This window comes from Trypanosoma brucei, assembly GCF_000002445.2.
Source record: "Trypanosoma brucei brucei TREU927 chromosome 11 chr11_scaffold01 genomic scaffold, whole genome shotgun sequence".
Lineage (NCBI taxonomy): Eukaryota > Euglenozoa > Kinetoplastea > Trypanosomatida > Trypanosomatidae > Trypanosoma > Trypanosoma brucei.
The window spans coordinates 4,432,662-4,458,077 of NT_165288.1; the positions used below are offsets into that span (position 1 = coordinate 4,432,662).

The 25,416-nt window shown below is 51.4% G+C and overlaps 7 protein-coding genes across 7 annotated transcripts, besides 3 other annotated features; all 7 read right to left on the minus strand.

The window, feature by feature from the left end:
* Positions 1-31: 31 nt before the first annotated feature.
* Positions 32-1,810, minus strand: Tb11.01.8620 (hypothetical protein, conserved; the record flags this gene model as incomplete). The annotated part of the gene is made up of 1 exon (XM_824650.1): positions 32-1,810. One exon carries the CDS (start codon positions 1,808-1,810, stop codon positions 32-34), a length of 1,779 nt encoding a protein of 592 aa, XP_829743.1.
* A 321-nt stretch (positions 1,811-2,131) lies between these two features.
* Positions 2,132-2,629, minus strand: Tb11.01.8630 (hypothetical protein, conserved; the record flags this gene model as incomplete). The annotated part of the gene is made up of 1 exon (XM_824651.1): positions 2,132-2,629. The coding sequence occupies one exon, from the start codon at positions 2,627-2,629 to the stop codon at positions 2,132-2,134; it is 498 nt and encodes a 165-aa protein (XP_829744.1).
* Positions 2,630-3,130: 501 nt separating this feature from the next.
* Tb11.01.8640 (hypothetical protein, conserved) lies at positions 3,131-5,017 on the minus strand (the record flags this gene model as incomplete). The annotated part of the gene is made up of 1 exon (XM_824652.1): positions 3,131-5,017. The coding sequence occupies one exon, from the start codon at positions 5,015-5,017 to the stop codon at positions 3,131-3,133; it is 1,887 nt and encodes a 628-aa protein (XP_829745.1).
* Positions 5,018-5,879: 862 nt separating this feature from the next.
* On the minus strand, positions 5,880-12,059 carry Tb11.01.8650 (hypothetical protein, conserved; the record flags this gene model as incomplete). Its single annotated transcript, XM_824653.1, has 1 exon — positions 5,880-12,059. The coding sequence occupies one exon, from the start codon at positions 12,057-12,059 to the stop codon at positions 5,880-5,882; it is 6,180 nt and encodes a 2,059-aa protein (XP_829746.1).
* Positions 12,060-12,264: 205 nt separating this feature from the next.
* Positions 12,265-12,292: a microsatellite.
* Positions 12,293-14,710: 2,418 nt separating this feature from the next.
* Positions 14,711-14,746: a microsatellite.
* A 259-nt stretch (positions 14,747-15,005) lies between these two features.
* Positions 15,006-17,744, minus strand: Tb11.01.8680 (hypothetical protein, conserved; the record flags this gene model as incomplete). Its single annotated transcript, XM_824654.1, has 1 exon — positions 15,006-17,744. The coding sequence occupies one exon, from the start codon at positions 17,742-17,744 to the stop codon at positions 15,006-15,008; it is 2,739 nt and encodes a 912-aa protein (XP_829747.1).
* A 1,479-nt stretch (positions 17,745-19,223) lies between these two features.
* Positions 19,224-19,248: a microsatellite.
* A 92-nt stretch (positions 19,249-19,340) lies between these two features.
* Tb11.01.8690 (hypothetical protein, conserved) lies at positions 19,341-22,094 on the minus strand (the record flags this gene model as incomplete). The annotated part of the gene is made up of 1 exon (XM_824655.1): positions 19,341-22,094. One exon carries the CDS (start codon positions 22,092-22,094, stop codon positions 19,341-19,343), a length of 2,754 nt encoding a protein of 917 aa, XP_829748.1.
* A 507-nt stretch (positions 22,095-22,601) lies between these two features.
* On the minus strand, positions 22,602-24,761 carry Tb11.01.8700 (ABC transporter, putative; the record flags this gene model as incomplete). The annotated part of the gene is made up of 1 exon (XM_824656.1): positions 22,602-24,761. One exon carries the CDS (start codon positions 24,759-24,761, stop codon positions 22,602-22,604), a length of 2,160 nt encoding a protein of 719 aa, XP_829749.1.
* Positions 24,762-25,416: the final 655 nt, after the last annotated feature.

Below are 25,416 nucleotides of genomic sequence, written 5' to 3' on the forward strand. Positions count from 1 at the left end.
GTTTCACACTGCAATACTAATCTGTAGTCCGCTACTTACCACCATCTTGCGACAACCGCTCATAAACCTTACGCACTTGCTCCTGCAGGGCATCGTTGCTACACTCACCGTCAGCGCCAAGGGCTGTAACGGCGTCTAACAGGAACCCCCTGCAATCGTCTCGAAGGGCGCCAGGGGTGCGCACCACAGATTTCAGCAACGGAAGCACGATCGCCACTTCTTCATCGGATCTGCAGCGACCCGCGTGAGCCAGGCCATATAAAATTCGGCTAGTGACTTGCATGCTGTGGGCATTATGAACATAGCGCCTCATTGGGGCTCCGCTGCATAGTGCATCCACTGCGGGGTCTACACCGGGTGAGACACATCGCAACCGCACGCAAGCAAGTAGAGTGAGAGCCAGATTGAGACCTTCTAGCACATTAACGGATGCATTAACTAGTGTCACTACAACTTCTTCGCAGCCCGATAAATAGAAATGAGCCAGTGACTGCACGACAATGGACGCAGCAAGGCCGTGCTCCTTGGTGACATTGCTTGTTGGAAAACTTGCGGCCAATGATGAGGATAGCACGCGCAATAGCCTCAAATGACGGTAGGAACTCAAATGGAAGGCTTTCAGAACGAAAGCCACATCGAGTGGGGTGAGCTGTGGGAGCAACTCCATGGAACGACGAGCCACACTATTGAGTAACCGGCGAGGACCCTTGCAGGTGGCTGAAACCACACGGCATACATCCAAGATAGTTGTCTTAACTTCGTTTGCGTCCGCATTCATATCGATATCATCGCACAACCGATGCTCCACCGCACCCAAAATACGCTGTGCCTCCTCCGGGAATGTTTCCGACAATATGAAGGCGCATTGACGAGCGTCCCTCAGCGGCACATCGGCAGCAGTAGCCACTACAGTTTCTGTGACGACTTTGACCAGCTGTGCGTCAGCCATCTGAATGCTACACAAAAGGCGAAGGATGTGAACCGCTTCACGAGCTATCAACTCTGGCGCAACCTCCCGCAACCGTGGGAGCAGAATGCCGACGATTTCCTTTGTCTGCGGGTGTTTCAACTTCGCCAGTGTGTAAAAGAACGATGCCATGGAGAACGCGTCAAGCATAAACGCATTCTTCGTGTGCTGGTTTATCAGCGCGTATGTAACAGGAAGGTCAACCGCGCCAAAATATGCAGCAAGGCGAAGCGCCCTCTGCGTGTGTGTAAAGTAAGGATCTTCATCTATAGAAAGAAGCGGAAGCGTGCGAAGGATCTGTGTGGCCTTACTACGCAACGCGGGATCAAACGTACATTGATGCCTCTGCTGCAGTGCAGTTAACTCAGTAAGTCTTTCCATCGCTAGCAACCCTGTGGGTGACAAGCGCCGTGCCTGCTGAGCCATCACAGTGTTACTATAACCCTGTTTGTGCACCTTCGAGCGCATTTTAAATGCGATGCCCCTCGCAACTTTCTCAAAAGGGTTACTCATCACGCCGCAGAAAATATGCACTCGTAGCTTAACCCGTCGGTGCAGCACAGGCGCTAGTGCCGTGACAAGGGTTGTAAGTAGGAAAGAGGGAAGAATGGATTGCGGTTGGTGTCTGGAACAGAAGCAGCAGAGAGTACAAAAGATATAAAAAGATCGAGATTGCAAAAAAACAGATGACACGGAACAAACATTCATACCTACGTGTAGACGGGCAGAGACCTTAAGGCTCCATCCAACGCCTCGAGTATCAGAAAGAGTGCGCACCCCCCCCCCGTACGACACGCCCAATAACAATGCATTACCCTGTCTGGCACGGGTGCTCAGTAACATCTCTCCCACTCAGCAGACACTGAAAGCAACTTCCCTCACCTATCATCCTTTCACATTCGTGGAACCCGCTCTACAACCTCATTGCCCCATATAGAAATTCCCCCTCCTTCTCACCTCACCAATTCCGTGCTTGATCAATACCTTGGAGACTATTCATGCCTGGAATAAAAGAAGAGAGATCGGAATGAACCAATTTCCGTAGCAGGTCATCAAAGGACTCCTCACAAACGACTAAACAGAAATTGAAGACTGACTTCAACTGCTGGTGGCCGCTCCTCCCTGGGACATGTAAGCACACACACACACACGTATATGGAACCCTCACGGCATTATTTTAAAACCGACATTTCTGGGGTATACGCGAGGTTTCTGTCCGGGGTCGTCAACTCCCTCCGGTGTACGCTGACCAATATCCGCAGGAGGGGAAACTTCCAACTTGGACATGAAACTCTCCGTATACCCGAACGATGTGATGGCTGGCTGGTTGATTAAATCACCACCGTCATCGGTGCGAGGACGCTCAATAATGGCGTGGTTCATGCCATAAGTTATACAAGCCTCCATTATGTCCTCGCACTCATCCTCTGTGGCGCCAGCAAGACGGATCATGCGCTGATCTGTGGGCGTATAGTTGATGTACATGTGAGGCTCGCCAAAAGACAGTTCTTGGATAGTAAAACTGCAGAAAGGATTCAAAAGCTGTAACTCCGGTAGATTGTTACGCCACCAGTTGCGTACTCCGAAACAGTTGGGATCCTTGGGGTTCAGCCACACGGTTAGGGAGGCAACACAGGGCGTAAAACGCGCTCGCCATGACATTTCCTTGGGGTGCACCTAATAATACAGCGAGCGGTTCAATTGCTTAGCCCACCACTCCCGTTTCAACACAAACGTTCAGTTAAATATTCAATTGCTACTAACGGTTTTCTCAGCGTTATTTCCCCCCCCCCTCTTATTGACGTCACAGTGGCAGTGAAAGTAAAAAAGCAACGGGAACGAGGTGACCCACCGGTGTGATTGCTTCGCTCAAATGCCTGTACCTAAGGATGAAGAAAAATGGGGGGAAGGTTGCATGAAGGGGGTAACGACAAAAAAAAAACAAAAGACACAGCAAAAAAAAAAGATAGAAACAGAGAGAATTCCTCAAGAAAATACAATGCCACATTGTAGTGGCGCGCTCCGACAGCGTGAGTACACGCCGAAACCTGGGCAGAGATCCGGCGTCCCCGCCCCACATTGCAATGACACATGTACATAGCCATTTACGTATGTATTACGCGTGCTTTGAAAACGTGCTGTGAACAAATACATGAGAGCTAATCATTTCTTACCGCGCGGCGACCGTTTTTTCACGTCCTCCACTGGCGCGGCGTCATCAACAGGAAGTTGCCTAAGCCGCTCCAACCGATACTGCAACAACTTGCTCAGGTCGTTCTGTACGTCCAGAAGCCTGTTATCCCCAGCATGATGCACAACGAAGCTGCTCAATGAGATGGAGACACAATAAGGTTCCGGTGGCTTCACAGCGCAGTGCCGTAGCATCGCCATGTCTGCATCATCGATCGGCTCATGCAGCGACAACACACGCAGAGCTTCAACAGCACCTTCGTATGTCAGGCGTTTGTTGTTTCCAAGGTTGAGGCAGCGCAGAACCGTGTTGCCAGGAGCCCGAACACGCGGGGGATCGTCCAAACGAAAGCAGTCGCGGTCAAATGGGGCCGTCGGTCGAGCGGGGGCCGGCTCCGCCTTCCTCGCCTTGGCCTGCAGTCCCTTCTTTGACTCCCGCCTGTCCTCTACAGGGGTGGGGTACCTGCACAAGTGCCAAGTGTTGTATAACTCTTGGTAACTTGGGTATGGCGGCGGCAAGGATGATATCATGCTCTTCTCCTTCGCAGTGGCGTTGTAACGTGACAGGTGCCGCTTTCGGTACGCTGGCAGTTCCTCAGCGGGCATTTCTTGTATTCTGAAACAGTCAACCAAGGCAGCAAGGCCCCTGTCTCCAATGTCATTGTGCCCAAGGTCAAGCACCTGCAGCGTGCGATTCTTCTTCAAAAGCCGCGCAAGCGCTACAGCGCCATCATCGGAAATGTTATTTCCCCACAGATTGAGGCTTATCAGCTCACTACGGGGATGAGCCGAGAGCAATGAAGCTGTTAGGATGGCATCTCTATCACTAATACCGTTCCCTCGGAGACTCAAATGCTTCACGCCAGTGAGAAGCGCAGCCGGCCACCCGGGAGGGACCGGGATGCGGTTTTCTCTATCGAATTGTGCAAGCGTTTCGCGCTGCTGTTGAAGCTGCGCCTGCTTCTTGGAGTCTGTCTTTCCCTTTCGCTCCCTCTCCTCACGTATTTGAAGATCAAGCAACGAAGGTACATTGTTAAGCCCACGATACGCAGATGGCGAAAAAGTTGGGAGAGCCTCCGATGCTGCACCTCCAGATGACTGTCCGTCCGCACGAATGCTGGTCACTACAGACTCTGTGTGCAAAGAGGTTAGATCCCTGGAAGGGGCCCGCTTACGATCATCAAACCGTACGCTGGGAACATTCTTTTCTGTTGGAAACAATTCTCTTACCTTCGGTACTTCCACAGGCGCAATAGCAATCGTCGGGTCCTCGTAAAATCCTGGTTTAGGGGCACAGTTGAAGTCGACAGTCATAGAAACTAAGCGGCGACTCTTATACGATGCCTCCACAAGCAGGAAATAGCTCTCGCGCGATAAGCCGCACCCCACGAACTCAACGGACACCAGCGAAGTGCAATACGGTATGGCAAGAGCAAGGGGCTTCATATCTCGTTCGTTGAGACAAAACTTGAGGTGACGCATTAGAATGTAAAAAACAGTTGGTGGAGGCGGCGGCTGAGGATTTGAGGGAGAAGTATCGTTGTGTTCGCTTTTCTTTCTGGAGGGGGTCGCGCCCTCACGCTTCGCTCCGGTACCGTGACGCTTGGAAGTGGGGTTTTCTTTGGCCTTCTCAACCTCCGGTAAGGGCTCTTGTTGCAGTGTTTGCATTCGATTGGGTTCCTCCCATTGAAGGAGAATCGCCTCGTCCTCTGGTGACAGAGAGTGCTTTGTCTCCCTCTCCGCTTTCTGTTGCGTGTTCGTTATCAATGAGCGATAAACCTCCTCCCTCTCCGTGGTTCGTAGCGTGTGGCAGAAGGCGCTATAATCCACGCGTAAGTCCCCCGAAGGTTCAAAGAGCATTCCGCCTCTCTATTCCTATTCGTATAAGTGTGTTCTAGGTTCCTCTCTCTGTTCCACTCTTTGAACAGCTATATACACCGCCCAGCGGTAGTGATACACAAGCCACTGGTCACAGTGTAATTAAATTATAGGAGTCAAATTTTTAAAACAAAATAAAAAAGAAAGATTATTAACTCAAGAGCAAAATATTCGAGTACACGATAACCGCCACACCGAGAAAAGTAACCAAAGACAAACCCGTGCTAACAGCGCCCAATGCTTCAAAAAGAAGGAGAAGTTCAGCATTAGATTGTAAAGGGAAAGTCTTTTTTCCTTCCTGGCTCCTTTGCGTTTTCTTTTTCCGCTCAAGTAATGACCCCTATAGAGTATACATAATGTCTGCCACATCCACTCTCCTGCTCTTCGCCATCCATTCAACCAAATACAAAATGAAAACGCACCAATAGTGCAAGGGAGGGAGAAAAGTAATGACAAAAAAAGGCGGTAGTTACGTGGAGAGAGCAAAACACATATAAAATTAAAAGTACCAACAATAGGAAATCATATATATATAGATATAGATATATACTATCCATACATAAGTTGTGAATGTTGCGTTATGTGCATACTTCCCACGCAACGCAAATGGAACCGCCTGTACATGACGTATGATCACCACGTATACACATATATATGTTCATACAAATATCCTACACACCCCTCCATATCACCATATTTCTCCTGTCGACATTACACGGCGTATACAAACTGCCCCCGTGTCATACTTATAAAGGGGGAGAAAGAAGGGGAAAGAAAAATTGTCGTTGAGTCCACAACACAGAGACAGACTAAAACAGAGCTCTAAGGGGGAAGGGTCCCACCGTCATAGCGCTCCACGGGGTGGGCGTTGTTCCGAGCGGAGTGCCTGTACAAGTTTCCACGAGGCCAACCCACGCATGTGCTGCTGCATAACCACAACATATTGGTCCGCGATACTGGCACTATCACCTACAGAGCCTACCTTCTGTGTAGTAACTTGGTAATAGTAGTGCCCGAGGCTAGCCCACAGATCCGCACCCTCGGGGGAGTCGCTCACAATGGCTGCCACGGCGGCCGCAATCTCCTCATCGTGTGCTTGAATGGAACCCCAGTAACGCTCCTTGGCGACGAGCCTCTCCTTCACCGACCGTCTAGCCTTGTACGAACGGAACGCACGCTGAACCTTCATTGCAGCTTCATCTAGCAGACACTCCGCATCACTATCCGTCACACGCTTCTCCTCCACGAGTGCCTTCCTCCTCTCAACCTCACGCCTGGCTAAATACATCCGCATGAAAGGCAGTATCTTTTCGCATGCAGCACTGAGTCTGCGCCTCTCCTCCACGAGTGCCTTCCTCCTCTCAACCTCACGCCTGGCTAAATACATCCGCATGAAAGGCAGTATCTTTTCGCATGCAGCACTATGTCTGCGTCTCTCCTCCACAAGCGATCTCCGCCTCTCAACCTCACACCTGGCTAAGTGCATCTGCATCGACGGCAATATCTTTTCACACGCAGCACTATGTCTGCGTCTCTCCTCCACAAGCGATCTCCGCCTCTCAACCTCACACCTGGCTAAGTGCATCTGCATCAACGGCAATATCTTTTCACATGCAGCACTATGTCTGCGTCTCTCCTCCACGAGTGCCTTCCGCCTCTCAACTTCACGCCTGGCCAAATGCATCTGCATGAAGGGCAGTATCTTTTCGCATGCAGCACTGAGTCTGCGTCTCTCTTCCACAAGCGATCTCCGCCTCTGCAACTCCCTCCTAGCCACTGCACACAGGAGGAATGATTCAATAGTCGAGGATGGCTTTTCCAACACAGAGCACATACCCTCTTGCTGGGCCATGCGAGCTTCAATTGCATCCTTACGAGCCCTACGCTCCTGTTTGGCACGGAAGATAAGGGCCAAGCCATTTAGCACTTCCAGTGCTTCTAGTGGTTCTTCGTTCCTTCGGTTGATAGTAGCCGCTGCACGACGGGAGGCTACCTCCTTCTTCGACTGTATGATGCGCATGAAACCTTTGAGAACTTCAAGGGCATCACCTACATTCGAAACGCATTCTGGTTGAGGGCGCTCTGCAAACTGCCTCGGTGTTCTAGGTGGCATGCGGCAACTAACATGCATCATGCTAACCTTCGCACGCAAGAAAGACAAAACGACGTTTACGCGGCGCAGCCGCCGAAACTGGTCCGTGCCGTCCATAACCAGGCGAGAACATTTCTGAAGCTCCTTGTACTCCAGATCGGGTGACTCCGACCGATCTACCCCGATCCTGCAGTTCACGTAGTCGGCGAAAAGTTCCCGCAACACACGGTAGTGTAGGCGAGCAAGATATCCTCGTGCTAAGCGAGTGATTGCCAACGCCGCTTGGTCCCTTAAGTTATTGGCCTCTTCATCTTGTGACCGGTGTTGAGATTGCAAATTTGATGAGGACTCCGCTGATTTCGAGTACGTTCGCCTCGGGGCCACTGGTCGTTGCCGCATGAGTGGTGGACGAGGCAACAGCGTTAGCACCTCTTCCGCGGTTTCAGCCTCTGCAATCTTCCGCAAACGATATTCGTTTGCCTCCAAGCGACTGTTGCAGCAGTCATTGTAGAACTTTATTTCATCCTTCCGCACTTGTCGCCACTTTTCTCTTTCTTCGGCTAGTGCGGCACCCAGGGCAGACTTCTCTTGGTGTCCCACCACCTCACACTCCCCAACAACATCAAAAGAGCGATCAATTCCTTCATGCCCCAAAGGCTTAACGATTTCTTCAGCCGAATGCCCACCATTATCCGGCCTCGCAAATTCTCCTACAGGTTCATTAATATCTAGGTTTAGCTCCGTGGCCGACGGCTCAACACCTTCCAAGTACAATGCTGGCCGCTCCCCGGGCTCTGAATACATAGCATGCTCTTTTATCAATGACAATCCGACACGCTCCTCCGGAATAATAGGCGTAGCAAGGTGCTGCAACTCAGGTACAACACCTACATCCCCTGGAGAACACGGCATCGTCAATTCCAACTTAACGCCTTCTGCGCGCGGGGTGGGTTTTTCTGGCACTTGCTGGCACGAGATGGCAGGTTCCTCTTGGACAGCTCCGCTGGCACTTCCCAATCCCCCGACCCCTGGCAGCCGCTCGATTTGCTCGTCCCCAGCCAGTGGCAACAGTCGCCCTGCACCGTTAGCTAACGGTTTTGGTAGCCTTGAATCCTCAGCGGGTGACGGTAGCAGCTGACAAACGCTCCTGTGAGAGGTCAGAGACCCTTTTACCTTTGGCATCACGTCAAGTGGTGTTGGAGATAACGCGGAGTGATGCCTGTCATTTGTACACCCGTCGGGTAGTGACCGACGCATAAATGGAACACCTTCCAATCCCCCTCTCACGCTGGAGGGCTCATGAACTCTATGGTGTCCAGAAACGACCGTTGACGAACGGTTAGCCTCTTCAAGATCGCGCTCCCTCCGCACAAACTCCTGGACCTCCACTGCCATTTGATAAAGTGATCGGCCCAGTGAAAGCCGGACGAAGTAAGCGCGGCCAATTCTTTGCATAGTGAACGCAAACGCACTAAGACGCGAGTCCAAGAGTTGTCTTCTGCGTTCCTTTTTCATACGCTTCAGGAGAGATTTCGACCGATAGAGACGGTACGCACGCTGAATCTTCGAAGCTGCCCGACTCTGCAGGCAATGACCACGAATGCGCCTTGCTGCGTTCTCACGAGCAACATCGAGCAGAGGCCCTGCATTTCTCGCCACAATAATCCGCCTGCCAAAGGCCTGAAGCTTCTTGGCAGCATCGCACCGCCGCTGGTGTTCACGAAGTCTCTCTTCACGCGCGGCCCGCAGTTCCCTCATTTTATTGAGCTCCTTTCTAGAAATATACAAACGCCACGCCTTTTGGATTTTCCGCGCGGCGGATAAGTAGCGAGCTTCCAGATGCCTTCGCCGGAGTCGAGCCGCCCTCAGCCTCGCCTCCCGTGTCTGCTGCTCTGCCCTTCGTCTCCTCCACTGGCTCTGTATGACCGTGGCCGCAACTTCTTGCCGTTCCCTCAGGGCCACCTCGTTTTTAACAAGTTGATGCATTTCTCGCAGTTTCTCCACCCTTCGGGTTGCCATAACCTTGCGCCACCACGTCTGCAGTCGGAAGGCAGCAGAAGATGCGTTATTCTTCAAGAACTGCCTCCGCGCTAGACGCCGTCGGGCCCGCCACTGCCGCGCACAGCACTGGATACGCACAGCGGCCCTGTTTATTTCATTGGCAAGAACGTCACGGTTCTTGTAACGTGCGGTAGAACCCGATCTTATACTCAGGTGCCTCCTAAAAGTCCTTTGAATCTTACGGGCTGCTATTGACCTTCTTACCCCATCCAGTACACGGTCGCGGGCGCTTTTGGACTTTACTGCCTCGAACAACTGTCGAGCCTTGAAAGCACGGTAAGCTCTTTGAATGGTAACCGCACAGCCCGACTTGCGCCACAAATCTTCCTCATCGAACAAAAGCATATCTAAGCGATCAACAACGTACGTAACAAGATTTGCTCCAGGTGGGAGGCCCTGGATCCTTCTTGACGGCGCATCAACGGACAATGGGGGGACGCCCGGTCCCATAACACTGGATTTGGAAATGGGCGACCTGCCTTGTTTATCCTTGGCGGCAGAAAATGGAGAGGCCTTTGGTTGAGGAAATTTCCTTACAGGAGACCCCGTATCGTTTGAAGGTGCATTGGGTGATAGTCGCCCGACGGCGCTGTGGGCATCAGCGGCATGCTGACCCCGGCGCGCAGCCCCCTCAACCTCCATGGTAACAGTATGGAGTTTCTTCTTAGTTGCGTCGTGAGTGGCAGCGGCCTGATGAGTCGGACGCGAGGATGGTGAAGATTCGCGAGCTGAAGAAGATACCCTCCTGCCAGTCTTGTTACCTGTACCACCGGCTTGCTGATTGTGCAGAAATGGAGCATCAGGATCCGCAGCAACGGATTGCATTTTCCTTCCCGAACTGTCGCGAGCAGCAGGCGACTGCGCAACCGGTCGGGTGCGCTCTGCATTGGGGGATAACTTCCTGCCGACAGCGCTGCGGCCCCCAACAGCCTGATGGGTCGGACGCGAGGATGGTGAAGATTCGCGAGCTGAAGAAGATACCCTCCTGCCAGTCTTGTTACCTGTACCACCGGCTTGCTGATTGTACAGAAATGGAGCATCAGGATCCGCAGCAACGGATTGCATTTTCCTTCCCGAACTGTCGCGAGCAGCAGGCGACTGCGCAACCGGTCGGGTGCGCTCTGCATTGGGGGATAACTTCCTGCCGACAGCACTGCGGCCCCCAACAGCCTGCTGAGTCGGACGCGAGGGCGCTGACGGCTCCACAGCAGCAGACTGCGTCCTTCCTTTGGGACTGTTACGTTGACCTGGGGTCCTCTGATTCGAGCCGGTTGCTCCCACACTTACCGGCGAAGACTGAGCATTCGGTTGTGAGAGGGAGATGTTTGACCTCATCGAACCCTTCATTGGTGGTCTACATTCAGATCGACTGGCACCACTCTTCGCATTGGACTTTGTGTGCACCGACTCATTGTCGGCAAAACCTGCACCTTTCCCTTGGGACCCGACATCACCAGGTCGTGCCGTAGCTTCCCGTTTATATGGCATTCTCGTAGCGGCGACGGGAGACCTTGTAGCCACTGAGAGCGCAACGCCACCTTTATTTGAAACCCTCTCATTGTTTTTGGTCAAAGATTTTGACTGTTCACCCACATTCGCCCCACGGTGGTGCTCGGAGGGGCCACCAGACTCGCGTAACGTAGCCCTCGAGCCCTGCGAAATGGGTGGAAGACGACTAGCATTCGGCGAAGCTCCACCCGATTTCGTTGAATTACCGCCCTTCAAACCGCTGCCATGGGAAGCAGACCCGCCATTTGTCTGGCTCTGCCATGCAGCAGGCCTCGACAGTGATGTTTTCGAATTTACCCCGGGTGCTGTTGCCGCCGCTGCTGCGGCACTCGGTGGATGACCGGCGTCAGCACGGGCCGGACGCGAGATGCTACGCTTCGCAACGGTTTCCTTGGCACTCACCGCGAAAGGGTGAGGAAAGATGTCCACACGATGGGTCCTAGATGCAGCATCCCGACCACTGGGTGAACGTTCCCTGCTGCAAGACCGCGGACTAACAAACAAGGTGTGTCCGCAGGATGAGCGGGGTGAGTTCGTACCCGTCAAAGCTGAATTACCCGGTCGACATTCGTGAAGCACCATGACAAACCGCTGCATATTACTTTCGATCGTTCTTGTGACCTCACTCCTCCTACTGATCGTATTCTGAGCCAAACCCAGCGCCAACCGATACTCTTCATGAGCACGTGGGGGGTCGATCAACTCCAGAGCCATAGCGAGGTTGTGGTGCGCCACTGCTAGCAAAGAAGGGTCCTCAGGATTGGGCCCAAGACTTTGTATCGCACACACCGCACTATGCGCGGCTTCTTCACATAACCTCAGTTGCACCTGCACAGCACTAATGTTTAGGAACGCTACGGGGGATTGTTGCCCCGTGCATTGCATCGATTGCTGCATGTAGTCCAGGGCAGTAGTAAAATGCCCCCGGTGGCGCTCCATGCAACCGTGGTTGTTCAGGGTCACGCCGCGCAGTAGTCGGCGGCGCTCATCGTCTTTGCGCAAGGGAAAGGAACCCTCTCCTGTCATCTCCATGGCGTAGCCAAAGAGAGGTGTAGCAACGTCATATTTTCCTTCCTTGAACAATTTTACACCGAGAACATTGCACTTCATCACAACACGCTCCGCAGCGTCACATGCCTCCTTTAGGAGCTCAGGGGATGACGACCCCGTTCCATACTCCTTGCAGCGTATCTGGAGCGCAGTCTCCATCAGTTGCAAGCATTCCATGTCGTTGCCTCCAGCCTCAAGCGTGGATGCACGGTACTCCATCTTCCGCGCATCCTGCAGAGTCTCCTTCCCAGTAAGACCCGAAGAGGGGTGATGCGGGCCATCTTTGCGTGCACTAGACGCTGCGATGGACATCAGTTCGTGGGATCACTAACCTGCTTGACCTTCAACCACTAGACAGCTCCGTACAAACAGCTACCCCTCCCCGTCCAACCGCCCAGACGCTTCTACACCCTTCACTCCGTTTATTCTATTACGTCGGGTCCTTCTCGATTGGAGTGACTTCCTCTGGAGACCTAATACCACCGAGTACAAACGATGAGATATTCTGCGAAATGCAACACACACACACACACACACGCACACACTTTCCTGAGCGTCACCCACACCTGCAACTATAAATACAAAGGCGGTACCTCACAGGATATTCTTTCTCTAGTCCTCCCCTTGTTAAGAAGAAAAGAGCTTTGACACAGAGAAGCGGGAGAGGTGAAAAGGGGGAAATGCGCGTCAACAACAGATGAACCGTCAATCGAGCTGCGTAGAGAAACATTTGGGTAAAAGAGAAATAGGAAAGCAACCAACTCATGGAGCACCACAAAGATATATACATGTACATGTCACAAAGTAGTACATACGCACCCACCGGTCCGCGGGGGGATAGAAAATGAAGCAAAAAGAAAAACATACACTGAGAGGGAAGCCCGACACAATCGAAAACATTCAGGAGGACTAGCTGAGGTCACTATGAGTATCACCACAGTGTCCCTCTACCCCTTATAGGGAAACAATGCCATATTGCATACTGGCAACAAAAAAAAAATAACATGTGCAAGTACCTCACCGGGTGTGCAACGTGTGGAGCGCAAGTGCTGACGCGTACTATGGTAAGAAGCACACAAGGCCTGGGCTACGGATGGAAGTTACCGCACAAGGCTCACTCGCATGCGCCAATGCAAGGGACAAACAGCGGCCAACACACCAACGCTACGTGCACCTCCTGCTCAGAGAGATCTAAGAAGTTTCCTTCTGTCTTCACTTGCAGCTGCCTCCTACATCCGGACAGAAGATTACGTCCTACGAATGCAGTGTAAGGTGCCAGCCCCGTCCGCAACTTTAGCCGGGTACAAATACATTGGTCTAAGTTATGAAATTCAAACATTCGTAATCTGTTCAAGTCCCCCTTCATGAGAAAACACACACGAGCAGTAAACATTTAAAAAAAATTATGAAGCTCACACTCCCCGTGTACCGCTCCTTCCGACAAAAAAACTATTATCGGCTCCACTTGTAGCGCACATGTAAGTGAACGTGATGGATGTAACGATGAGTACAACAAATTTAGGTCCACTTACCGCAGCTCAAAAAACAGTGGCAGCAATTTATAGACGAAACATGGAGAATATAAGCAAAGGTGTCGCCATCATTTGAACTCCATAACCGTGCCAAATACAGCATAAATGATAGCTTCGTCAGTTAGTTTCTACCTCGTGGAGCCCTGTGAGGTTTAAACGCACTAATTCATTGGTGATAACGACGTTAAACGCTTTGGTGGATGGCCGGCGTCAGCACGGGCCGGACGCGAGATGCTACGCTTCGCAACGGTTTCCTTGGCACTCACCGCGAAAGGGTGAGGAAAGATGTCCACACGATGGGTCCTAGATGCAGCATCCCGACCACTGGGTAAACGTTCCCTGCTGCAAGACCGCGGACTAACAAACAAGGTGTGTCCGCAGGATGAGCGGGGTGAGTTCGTACCCGTCAAAGCTGAATTACCCGGTCGACATTCGTGAAGCACCATGACAAACCGCTGCATATTACTTTCGATCGTTCTTGTGACCTCACTCCTCCTACTGATCGTATTCTGAGCCAAACCCAGCGCCAACCGATACTCTTCATGAGCACGTGGGGGGTCGATCAACTCCAGAGCCATAGCGAGGTTGTGGTGCGCCACTGCTAGCAAAGAAGGGTCCTCAGGATTGGGCCCAAGACTTTGTATCGCACACACCGCACTATGCGCGGCTTCTTCACATAACCTCAGTTGCACCTGCACAGCACTAATGTTTAGGAACGCTACGGGGGATTGTTGCCCCGTGCATTGCATCGATTGCTGCATGTAGTCCAGGGCAGTACTAAAATGCCCCCGGTGGCGCTCCATGCAACCGTGGTTGTTCAGGGTCACACCGCGCAGTCGTCGGCGGCGCTCATCGTCTTTGCGCAAGGGAAAGGAACCCTCTCCTGTCATCTCCATGGCGTAGCCAAAGAGAGGTGTAGCAACGTCATACTTTCCTTCCTTGAACAATTTTACACCGAGAACATTGCACTTCATCACAACACGCTCCGCAGCGTCACATGCCTCCTTTAGGAGCTCAGGGGATGACGACCCCGTTCCATACTCCTTGCAGCGTATCTGGAGCGCAGTCTCCATCAGTTGCAAGCATTCCATGTCGTTGCCTCCAGCCTCAAGCGTGGATGCACGGTACTCCATCTTCCGCGCATCCTGCAGAGTCTCCTTCCCAGTAAGACCCGAAGAGGGGTGATGCGGGCCATCTTTGCGTGCACTAGACGCTGCGATGGACATCAGTTCGTGGGATCACTAACCTGCTTGACCTTCAACCACTAGACAGCTCCGTACAAACAGCTACCCCTCCCCGTCCAACCGCCCAGACGCTTCTACACCCTTCACTCCGTTTATTCTATTACGTCGGGTCCTTCTCGATTGGAGTGACTTCCTCTGGGGACCTAATACCACCGAGTACAAACGATGAGATATTCTGCGAAATGCAACACACACACACACACACACACACACACGCACACACTTTCCTGAGCGTCACCCACACCTGCAACTACAAATACAAAGGCGGTACCTCACAGGATATTCTCTCTCTAGTCCTCCCCTTGTTAAGAAGAAAAGAGCTTTGACACAGAGAAGCGGGAGAGGTGAAAAGGAGGGGTTAAGCAAACATTCATAAAGTCGCATATTCAATTTAAATGCATCACAACAGAAGCTCCTTCCTTCCAGCACTTTTCGCTTAAAACTCAAACAGTGAGTATGGTTGCGTTTCGCATCTGCCCTGCTCACACCTTTGGCCCCACACCCAACATGCACTCTTTTCCTTCTCGCTTTTGTGCCACCAAATGTCGTTTGGTGCTGAGAACCCGCACCACCACGTGCCTCCCAGGCAGGACAGTGTCCCTTTTAAGCACAGACACTTCTCCCCCCTCCACCAAATATTTGGTATCCACTGCTTCAAACCGCACCAACTTGCCGTCCAACAGGTTCGACCGTAGCAATGCATCAAAAACCTCCCCCGCACAGGTTCCTCCCTTGAATGGAAAACAGTGGGGAAACGAATTTAGTGGGCGCTCGATCGCATCAACTGGATACACTAAGTGACCGGGGCACAGAGAGAGAGCAGCGGCCAGGACCGCCTGAACGCCTGTTGTTGTATCAGGGTGCATTGGGCTAAAAAACTCACGCAACTCCACCAGGGCCTTCATCGCCCTTTTCCTTACGGCGTCCGTGACGTTTGCAGGGGCCCCATCGACTTCTTCGAAGCTGTGATCACCGGGCACGTAGCGAACAGCGCCCACCTGTCGTAAGAAAAGGAGATTGCATTCCATTTTGGCGGACATTTGAACAAGGGTTTCGTTCGGGTAGCGCTCCTTCAGGGTACAAATCAACTTGTCCGCCGCGCACCGCATATCTGCCTTGTTGAGCGCTACAACTATGGGAAACCGCAGATGGACAAATGTAGCCACAAGCAAGTGCAGCTCGGCAGCCCCCCACGCTGGCAGGCGCCGAACCAGCTCCACTTCAGTAGAGATTCCAAGACACCGCAGCAATGCATCGATGGATGACGGTGGACTGTGGTACCCCGTGAACACCGTTCGTATTTTCAATGGTTTTCGAACTACGGCAGCCCACTGTGCACGGAGATTGTCATATATCCAGCTGTGCAATTCTCCTCGAACCCACATGATGTCGTCGAAGGTGGATCCTTCCCCTGGTGCACACGCTGATCCGTCCGCGTAAGTCGCGCCTGCACCATCAACAATGTGTACGAGAACATCTGCATCGCACAAATCGTTGAGGAATCGATTCCCCTTTCCCTTACCCCGGTAGGCACCTTGCACGAGACCAGCGACATCCTTCACCACTATGGGGTGTCGCCGGTGTGGAGCTCCAAAAGTAGTAACATGACCATACTTGGCGCCACACTGTCCCGTGCTTGACGGCGAGGGTTGTGACAAACTACACGGACAGAAAATGGGACCGAAACCACAGCCGACATTGGGGTCGATTGTGGTGAAAGGGAACGCTGCAACCCTTGCAGCCTTGCTCTCGTTATCGGGATTAGTTACCGCATTGTAAAACGTGCTCTTCCCTGCCGACGGTTTGCCAATGAGGCCGATAGTAAACTCGAGACTCCTACCCCTCCCACCAGCATCGTAACAACCTCCACCTTCGCAATCCCCTCTGCCATACGGCCGAAAAGACGGAGAACCACCCGCAAGCACTTCTTGCGCACGTCGGTGCGACTCGGCAATGCATGCACTCCTCGCACCTTCACTGTCATCCTCCTCCCACAGCCAATCATTCACTTTTCGTTCTTTCCATTGCTCTCCCGTCGCAACACCAGCACTGTCGTGCATTTCCCCTCCCTCCGCGAAAACGGACTTCAGGAAATCAAGAGCACCAACTGCTTGTTCTCCGGTGAACATTATCGCAGGTAGCAACATACCACTTTTGCCCTCAGGTCCCTCTCGCATGAACGCTGTGGTGTCAGAAACTAGCTTTGCCCTCCAGCGCTCGTAGAAAACATGGTGATTGGAAGGTCCGCCCACGATATCGAACTTTGGAATTTCAGCAGGGTATCCCTTTGACAAAGCCACACACAGTCGTAGCGCTGCGAGTGGGCTGCCCTCCAGGTCTCCGTCCGCGCAGTTCAACAGCAACGGCAGCGACACGGTGGTCATCTTTCCACGATGAACGCATTCCTCGCCGTAAACACATGAAATCATTTCTAACTCCTCCTCGCAAGCCGCGGTAAGAGTACTATCCCCACCATCATTACCAGGGTTTCTCTGCGCAATGCGCTCAAAGAATGACTTCAGAGACATGACAATATTCTGTAGCGTTGGGAAGCTGTGTGCGTGCTCATGCCACAAAACGTCAGCGTGAGGTCGACATGCATCCGCGAAAGATGCGCTCTCCGCTGGGTCCACAACCCCATCTTTCCTGCCCACGATATGCAGGGAAGGTAAAGGTCCCAGGAAACCATCGTTTTCAGCATCGTAACGAGCACTGTCTTTAAATGCTGAGGCAAGCCCAGGGAAGGTACGACGGGGATCTGGTGTCGCAGCTAATATAAGTCCCTTCAGCGGGGGCCCGTAGCCGTCACCGCCGTGAAGCTCACGAAGCATTACGTAACGGGCGGCGACAAGGCCACCCTGAGAAAATCCCAAAATGACGTCGTAGCGCATCCCCTCAGCAGCCATGTGGCGCTTCACCACCGCGTCCCCGATACTGTAATCATCATCCGCTTCGCTGGGCTCTTCGCCGCACGGCTGCCTGCACCACGAATACGTTGCAATGGAGTTGGAGCCCGTGTGGTCATGCGGTAACGGATAGGGGGCATCCACAAAATCAAATTCTGCGACAGAAGAAAGCTTAACACACAACCTATTCAGCTGATGCTCAAATATTTCACCTGTTTGGCCGAACCCGTGCAGACATAAAACTTTCACCATTATATTTAAATGTATTTTTTTGTCTTGGACCTGCATGGAAGAAAAACAAAAATATGAATACATACACGACGTAAACAAATGCACCCGGAGAGTTATAGTCGTGCTCTTTTTTTTGTTGTTTGTAAGGCAGCCCGTTGCCTCACTTCAACCTATGTATAGCGACGAAAGGATTTACGTGTCTTTTTCACATATGCTTATTGGCATATCCAACTGTGATGAACTGTCAACGCGGCGAATTCAAACGGCCACCACATGCGGATTTTCAGCCGCTATCATGTCAGAACCGCGGAAAAACTTGGAAAATGGAACGAGATCCTTCAATGATTTGGGAATGGAATGGAATGTAAAGAAGCTCCGTCACCTTCATTTCATCCCTTCCCTCCCTTTTGTTTCCTGGCGATTTCGCTTTTCAATAAGGATTTTCCCGACCTCCGCAGGACCTAAGAAATTTCGGGGCTAACAGCCAAAACGATAACGGCCTGTAGGAAGTTTATAAAATATATAACCAACAAATGAACAAATGGGCATTGGCGCGACTAACAACTGTCCAACTACGTTTGAGTTATACGGTTTGTTCCTCCTCTCCGCGTCTACTCGTGGTTGTTAAAACAGTCACCGCACTGCAGCTGCCGCGTAGCATTCACATTACTTCTACCGTTGTTTCCTTCCTCCATCTCCTCCACTGTTCTACGGAAAATGGCATTGCCATCATCATCATCATCATCTGTTTTAAAGGCAATTCGATACAGCTTAAACAATGAAGCATAGATTTGCGTGTACATGTGCCTAGGTAAGCAACTATGAAAGAAAAGTAGGAGAACGATAACACCAAATGACCCTGCCAACGGGCAAAAGAGATAACGTAACTGCGGTTTGCCACCTCTAAAGAAACAAATAAACAGAAATATAACGCACAATGCGCGCGCACTATTCGGGAAACTGAGTAAGCGGTTGGCAATGCGCATCGTCGTGAAAACGTACATCTATCCATCTATAGATGAGGAGGCATGCTTAGACGAATTTATTGATTTAATTTGGTTTTATATTGGTCCAATTTACTCTTTACTTCTCCTCATGAGTTGTTATGACGGCATATACTGGCAAAAGCGTACCGCCTCTACTTCCATGCCACCGAGAGAAAATATCAAACAGACGAACTAGGGGGGAGGGTCCGCAACACGATAAAATATAATACATTACACCAAAAAAGAAAACAATGCAGAAAGTAGTTTGGGAAAATATCAGAGAGTTGAAAATAAAAATACCAGAAACAAAAAACAAAACGCCATCATCGCAGGCACGACCGCGCGGGGCGGAACCCTGGACCCCCTTCCCGCCTTCCTCTCCACGTTATCATTCTCCGTTACACGCTTTCTCAACGTCATCTCCTCCACCACTCCCGTCCTTTAGCCACCCTATCGCCCCCAGTTCAACCCAAAGAACGCGCAGAGGCCTTCAGCCACCTTCCCTGATAGGACGAGTAAACATGATGAAGCATCACCAACGAAATGAATTAATGAAACCAAGCTTTATAAGTACAGATATATATGTATGCATGTATGTATGTGCAGTCGCACACTGTCAACCATATGTTGGCGGCACGAATTGTTTGGCTGAAACTAAGTTGATTACACCACCACCTCACAATGCCAATGGTGGTTACGAGCCCACACCTAACCAACTGGCTAGGCGGCTGTTCGTGGCCAACTCCAGAACCGTTACATCAAATTGGTCTGATTCCTCCGTCAGTGCGGAAAGTTGCGTTATGGAAATGTCGCCGTTTCGCTCAAAGTGATGCCTTTTTCTCGGTGGTCCCAACGGTTTCGGTATGTCCTCCCTCATGTTCTTCGAACACAAAGAAGAGTTGAAGGTGAAATGGCAGTGTGCGACGCCGCGTGAGTGACAGTCAGCGCCTCTCACAGCCCCCACAGGCATTCTCAACGCGTAGTGGGGGTCATCAGCTATGTCCTGAAGCAGCCAATACACTGACTGCGCCAAGTGCCGACACCGCTTCTGCCCGGTTTCCGTCTTTAAAATTCGCTCGTGTGCCCTCGGCTTACAAGTGCAGGATAGGTGCTGAAACACGCTTGACCAGTGCGGGTCGCCGGCACCAATTTTGACATCCTCGTTCAACAACGGCTGTAAGTTCATATGCACCATAACGTATAAGTGACGGCGCACAGAGCACGCCAACGCAAAGCGTCCGTACCCAAGTATCTGGAAGTGACAGTCGGAAAAGTAACCTTCTGCTGCTGACCGCACCGCGTCGACAGACGCGTTGAAAACATTCTTGGTAAAAAAAGCTGACATGAATTCGTATATCCGGAGTCGTTGTGCTGGAGAGAGTGACCCAAACAACTTCGGTCGTGCATCCGGATTGAACCTCGGTGGATACGTTGAAGATAGTGAAACATCGTCGCAAATAGTAGGACGGGCAATGCCCACGCGCATAGTTCCCACATGCTTCATCAACATTTCTGGTCGGCATGCTTGGCTACGCAAATCTCGCGCTAACATACTAGTCCCGCACAACTCATCAAAAAGGCGATCACGTTCCCTTTCCACGTCAAAGTTGGCACGGTCAGAAGGGGTCAGCGAATCAACAGTTTCATTAAATTTATCGACCCACTCCTTGACACAATTGTAGTCGCCTGCAGCGTGAACACCCACATGATTAGCCGCCTCCGAAAAAGCTGCTGTTCGCGACAAACACCCACTACTCTTAACGTCTATTCGGAAATATTGCACAGCAAAAGCAAGAATTCGCACAAAGTGGTGGATATCCCGCGAAGTATCCGTCAATGAGTTCACACACGCTGAGATAGAAGCCAATTCTTTGTCAACTCTACGACAGAAACTGGTGTCACCTACAGCGAATATCGGTAGTATGAAAGCATTTTCGTTCCATGCAGTCCTAACCCACGACCTCAGGACCTCTGAGAAGCGGTGGTCGCCGTCGGCAACCACAACGATGAGGCGCTGCCTGTCTCTCCGCTCGGTCGACAGCGCCGTCCACGACACGCACAACTGTCGTAGTGCTATGTCGTCACTAATTGGAAAAAGGTGAGAGTTACTCGGAGTTTCAAGAAATAAGCAAGCAGCACCATCCGTTATCACAGGCACTTGCGGGAATGGGTCGCCTACCGAAGACCGGTTGATGGTGCCATTAGGTACCCATTCAGCTATGACCTCCTCATCAGACTCGGTTTTCAGCTGTAGCGGTTGTACCTCGTGGATTTCTTCCTTAGCAGTGTTTGAAGGAAGAAAGCACGCCTCTCGCTTCACAACAGGTTTATCATCGCAATCACCACCGAATCCATTAACGCCCACACCGCGCCCCAGATTATCATGGGTGTCACTGGTAGCAGCAGCGCCGAGCGAAGCAGGGTGAAGTGATACGGTAGGCACTGACCTAGTACCATTCTTTCTTTGCACAGCACGGCCAAATGCAGCTGTTGTCTCCTCGTTCCCCTTCAGCAACATCGATAACCAATCGCTGACAACCGCATTACGGTCACCGTCCGAGCATGCCCATCCCTGTTGTCGCACACACTCCTCCTTACAGAAAGTTTCACCCACACCACAGTGGTTGTGCCCCGGCTTAAGTTGGTCGACCACGTTTTCCCCCGTGCTCTGGACACGACGGTCGTCGTCCCCAGCTGGATGAAACGGTGGCACAACCGCCTCTTTCGGTGCTACAGCCGCCGTCAGAAGGAGAGAGCCCACAAGCCCAGACCAAACCATGCGCACGCTCTCTAATCCAGGCACATTATGTTCAGGACTGAGAACACCGGTGAAGTCAACATGAATCCTTGTCTGAAATGGCTCTGGCATGAACAGTAAAGCGACACGTGTAACCTGCAACGCGCTGCGATACGCAGAAACGCAGTCCACCTTTGGAAGATCGTCCCACGCTAGCTGTACATAAAGCACCGGCATCGCATGCTTAAATTCGGCACCCAAGACAACCACATCCAACAGCAACCACGCCGCCACGATGCCGTCAGCTCTTACGGTGTCCTTTTCCCTTGTGTCCCCTTGCCCCTCGATTTTCGGCTCAACGCGTACACCATTACGCAAACACGGTCTCGCACCTAACCCGGTACCGCGCAGGCTGCTCATAAAGGTCGTTGATGATGCTAGAAACTGCATAACAACACCACACGCATCTGTTTTTGATCCTGTTGTCGCCAACGTCTCCATAGGTTCCTTGCCGAACACAACGACAATGGAATCGCGAGCATCCCTCCTACAGTTGTTCCGCTTTGCTGCCCTTTCCCATTGGGCCTTAATGCTCTCCTGGTTGCCCATAAGCTCCACAATATTTACGGCAAGGGCTCGTTGAACACCCGCAGAAGAACATACTAAACGCGACGGTGAGAATGTGTTGGACGAGATGGGTATGTGATGCATCTACTCAAGGCCACGATCCACACCTAACACATAGTAAGGATAAAAACAAAAAGTCAAGGGAAAAGAGTTACTGTTTGGTCCGTGCCAATTACATTTTTATGACAGTTGCTACCATGACATCAAAAAAAAAAAAGTAAAGCGGATACGGTAAGACATTGCTTATCACCTTTCCCTGCTTGGGGTTTTTTATACTTACTGTCATCACCATCACTAGAACCTTCCCACTACACCCGCATGAAGGAAGCCAGTGTAAAATAAGCGCGTGAGGAAACGGAGGGAGAAGCAGGTGTTCACAGGCACACGTGTTGTAACACTCTGCAGCCTGCGCTTATCCGCAAGTACCCCATGCAAAGACATAAACTTACGAAATGGGCACCCATTCCGCTCATATGCGTCCGTCCATGCGTACTTCTGTTGTCTCTCCTTATTGAAAGGTTTGCGTTCACGTCGATCGCAACCCATCCACACACACACACACGTACTCTGCAACGGGAACCTTCGCTTCCACTACTCCTCAGCACGATGTGCATCATGGAGTTGCTTAGACCAAAGCTCGCTATACAAACCGCCTCTCTGTAGCAGCTCCTCGTGGGTGCCGCTCTCACTCAGGGACCCTTTCCCGTCAAGCACGAAAATTTTGTCAGCACTCATGATGCTTGTGAGCCGATGTGCTATAAGTATGAGGGTGCGTCTCTTCCCACCAGCGTCACGCAGTTGCTGCATCACATGCATTTCCGTTACGCTGTCCAGAGCCGCAGTAGCCTCGTCTGCCAGTAGGATTGGCGGATTGCTGAGAACAACACGCGCGATAGCTATCCGTTGCTTCTCACCACCGGAAAGTTTTAGCCCCCGTTCCCCCACAACCGTATCGTATTTATCACTCATGTTCATTATGCTGTCATGTATACAAGCCACCTTTGCGGCCCTTATCATCTCCTCCTCCGTAGCGTCCGGCCTGCCATAACAGATGTTGTACCGCAATGATTCATTAAAAAGTACCGTATCTTGCGGTATTACACCGATAGACTCACGAAAGCTCGGTATTTGCAAATCCGTCAATGGCTGCCCGTCGATGAGAACGGACCCCGAAAGCGGGTCGTAGAAACGATAAATCAAGCGGAAAATAGTACTTTTTCCACTTCCGGAGGGGCCGACGAAGGCAACAGTGCTTCCACCAGGTATGGCAAGTGAGAGGTTACGCAAGACGAATCGATCATCGCCGCCGGTTTTGAAAGCGAAACACACGTCTCGCAACTCAATGGTACCACTTACTAACTCTAGCGCCTTCGCATTTGCCTTCTGCTTCACACTGTTTTGCACGTCGAGGAGGGCGATCATTGCTTGCATATTCTGTGTAGATGCCTGTATATCTCTGTAAATCATACCCAGGAAACTTAGCGGAGTATAAAGTTGCATGAGCAAGGCGTCCACCAATACCAAATCGCCCACAGTCATCGAACCCGCGAGCACACCACATGTGGAAAGGTACAATGAGACCAGAGCAGCTAAGACAAATATCGCATGCTGACCAAAATTCAAGAGCGACATAGACTGATCCAGCCGCATGAGCTGATGATTCATGTCCGCCGTCTCGCGCCGAAGGCGCGACTCCTCATAACTTTCGCGGCCGAAGTACTTTACCGTTTCGTAATTAAGAAGGGAGTCCACGGTTAGCCCTCCTACGCGGCTGTCTCCCTTGTTGAAGCGCGCCCGGTACTCAGCACGCCAATTAGATACAACGTATGTCCACCCAATGTACAACACAACCGCAGAAAATGCTGTTAAGATAAAAGGGGTTCCCGCACAACTCTTCATGACTGTGCAAACCAACACCACTTCAAATGCTGTGGGAATCACCATAAACAAAAGCGCATGCGCAAGGGACCAAAACGCACGGCTGCCGCGATCAAGATCCTTGCTTAGAACACCCGTCTCCCGACCAAGATGGTACTGTAAGTCAAGGGAGTGTAATTTTGCGAAGAGTTCCATTGCAATCGTTGTTGATGCATGACAGCCAACGGGAGCGAACAAAGCAGACTTCATTTCCTCAGTGAAAGAGCTTAACAACCTACTGATGCCATACGCAACTACCAGACCGAACACACCCAAATGCAATGCTTCTGTCACCGTTGTGACACAAGCGCCAACCTCAGTACTATTTGTGAGCACATCTATAATCGTCTTGAACCAAAATGGCACTGCCACCTTCAGCACCTTGGCCAGGACGACACACGTTACGCTGGCAACTACCAGTGCACGATACCCCGGCTTCCCAGCCGGCCACAAATGGTGTAGCACGTGCCCCATCACTCTGTAAATTGGTATTTTATTAGAATCCTCATCCGTCACTACAGAACCCCCTACAATATCAGGCTTTTTGGAGGGTTCCCACTGTTCCTGATCCTTCCGCTGCGTGGGCTTGGCGTTACGCTTTCCTTTTCGGTCGGTGCCAACTGACGGAGAGGGCCCGAACATCGGTCGATTCGGATGATGAAAAGCGCGGACGGCTGTCCTCAGTGCCGGAACCGCCGTTGCGATCGGCAATGTCAGCCCATGGATACGGCAAAAAAATGCGATTCCGCAAAAATGATGCCCATTCAAAACGGAGACACTACTTGAACGCACACGAACGCAATGTACCAAATGACAGAACGCAGCGCGCCGCATTTTTTTTTTTTTAATTACTGACAGCGTGTCTGCAGAAGCTATCAGCACTGTCTCCCAAATATATATATATAATAGGCAGGTGGCGTGAGAAAAAAATAAAGAAAAGGGGAGACTAGCACCACTGAAGCCATGCAACAAGGTTCTTGTGGGTACCAACAGATGAACTTATGACCGCAGGATGACTTGGACACTAGGAAGGTACCAAAAGAGAACCAAAAAGACTAACACAGCCCCCACCACAGCATAACGGTAGGCAGCAATGCTGAATACACCAGGACGTCAGTACAAACATCGTAAAACAAAAATACGGAAAAAGTGGCCCAATTTGAACTCTCAGCTAGCCCGATCTTCCAGTGGACCCATGCGCGTAGAGGCATGCACGAATACTCTTTACTCGAGGCGTCGAGCGGGCACTTTGCTCCATTGAATCACATTACCAGACATTGCGCAAACCAATGGTACAAATAAATGCCAACCTCCACACACAAACCATCGCAGACTCAAAAACAAGACTAACACCAGAACACACGGAGCATGAAAAGAACTTGGCACTGAACAGATAACTGGTGAAAGCAATAAAAAATGTGACACCGACTTACAGGGTCACTGCAACCCCATCAACAGAAAACGCGCTCGGTGCTTTCTTCTCTTTCCT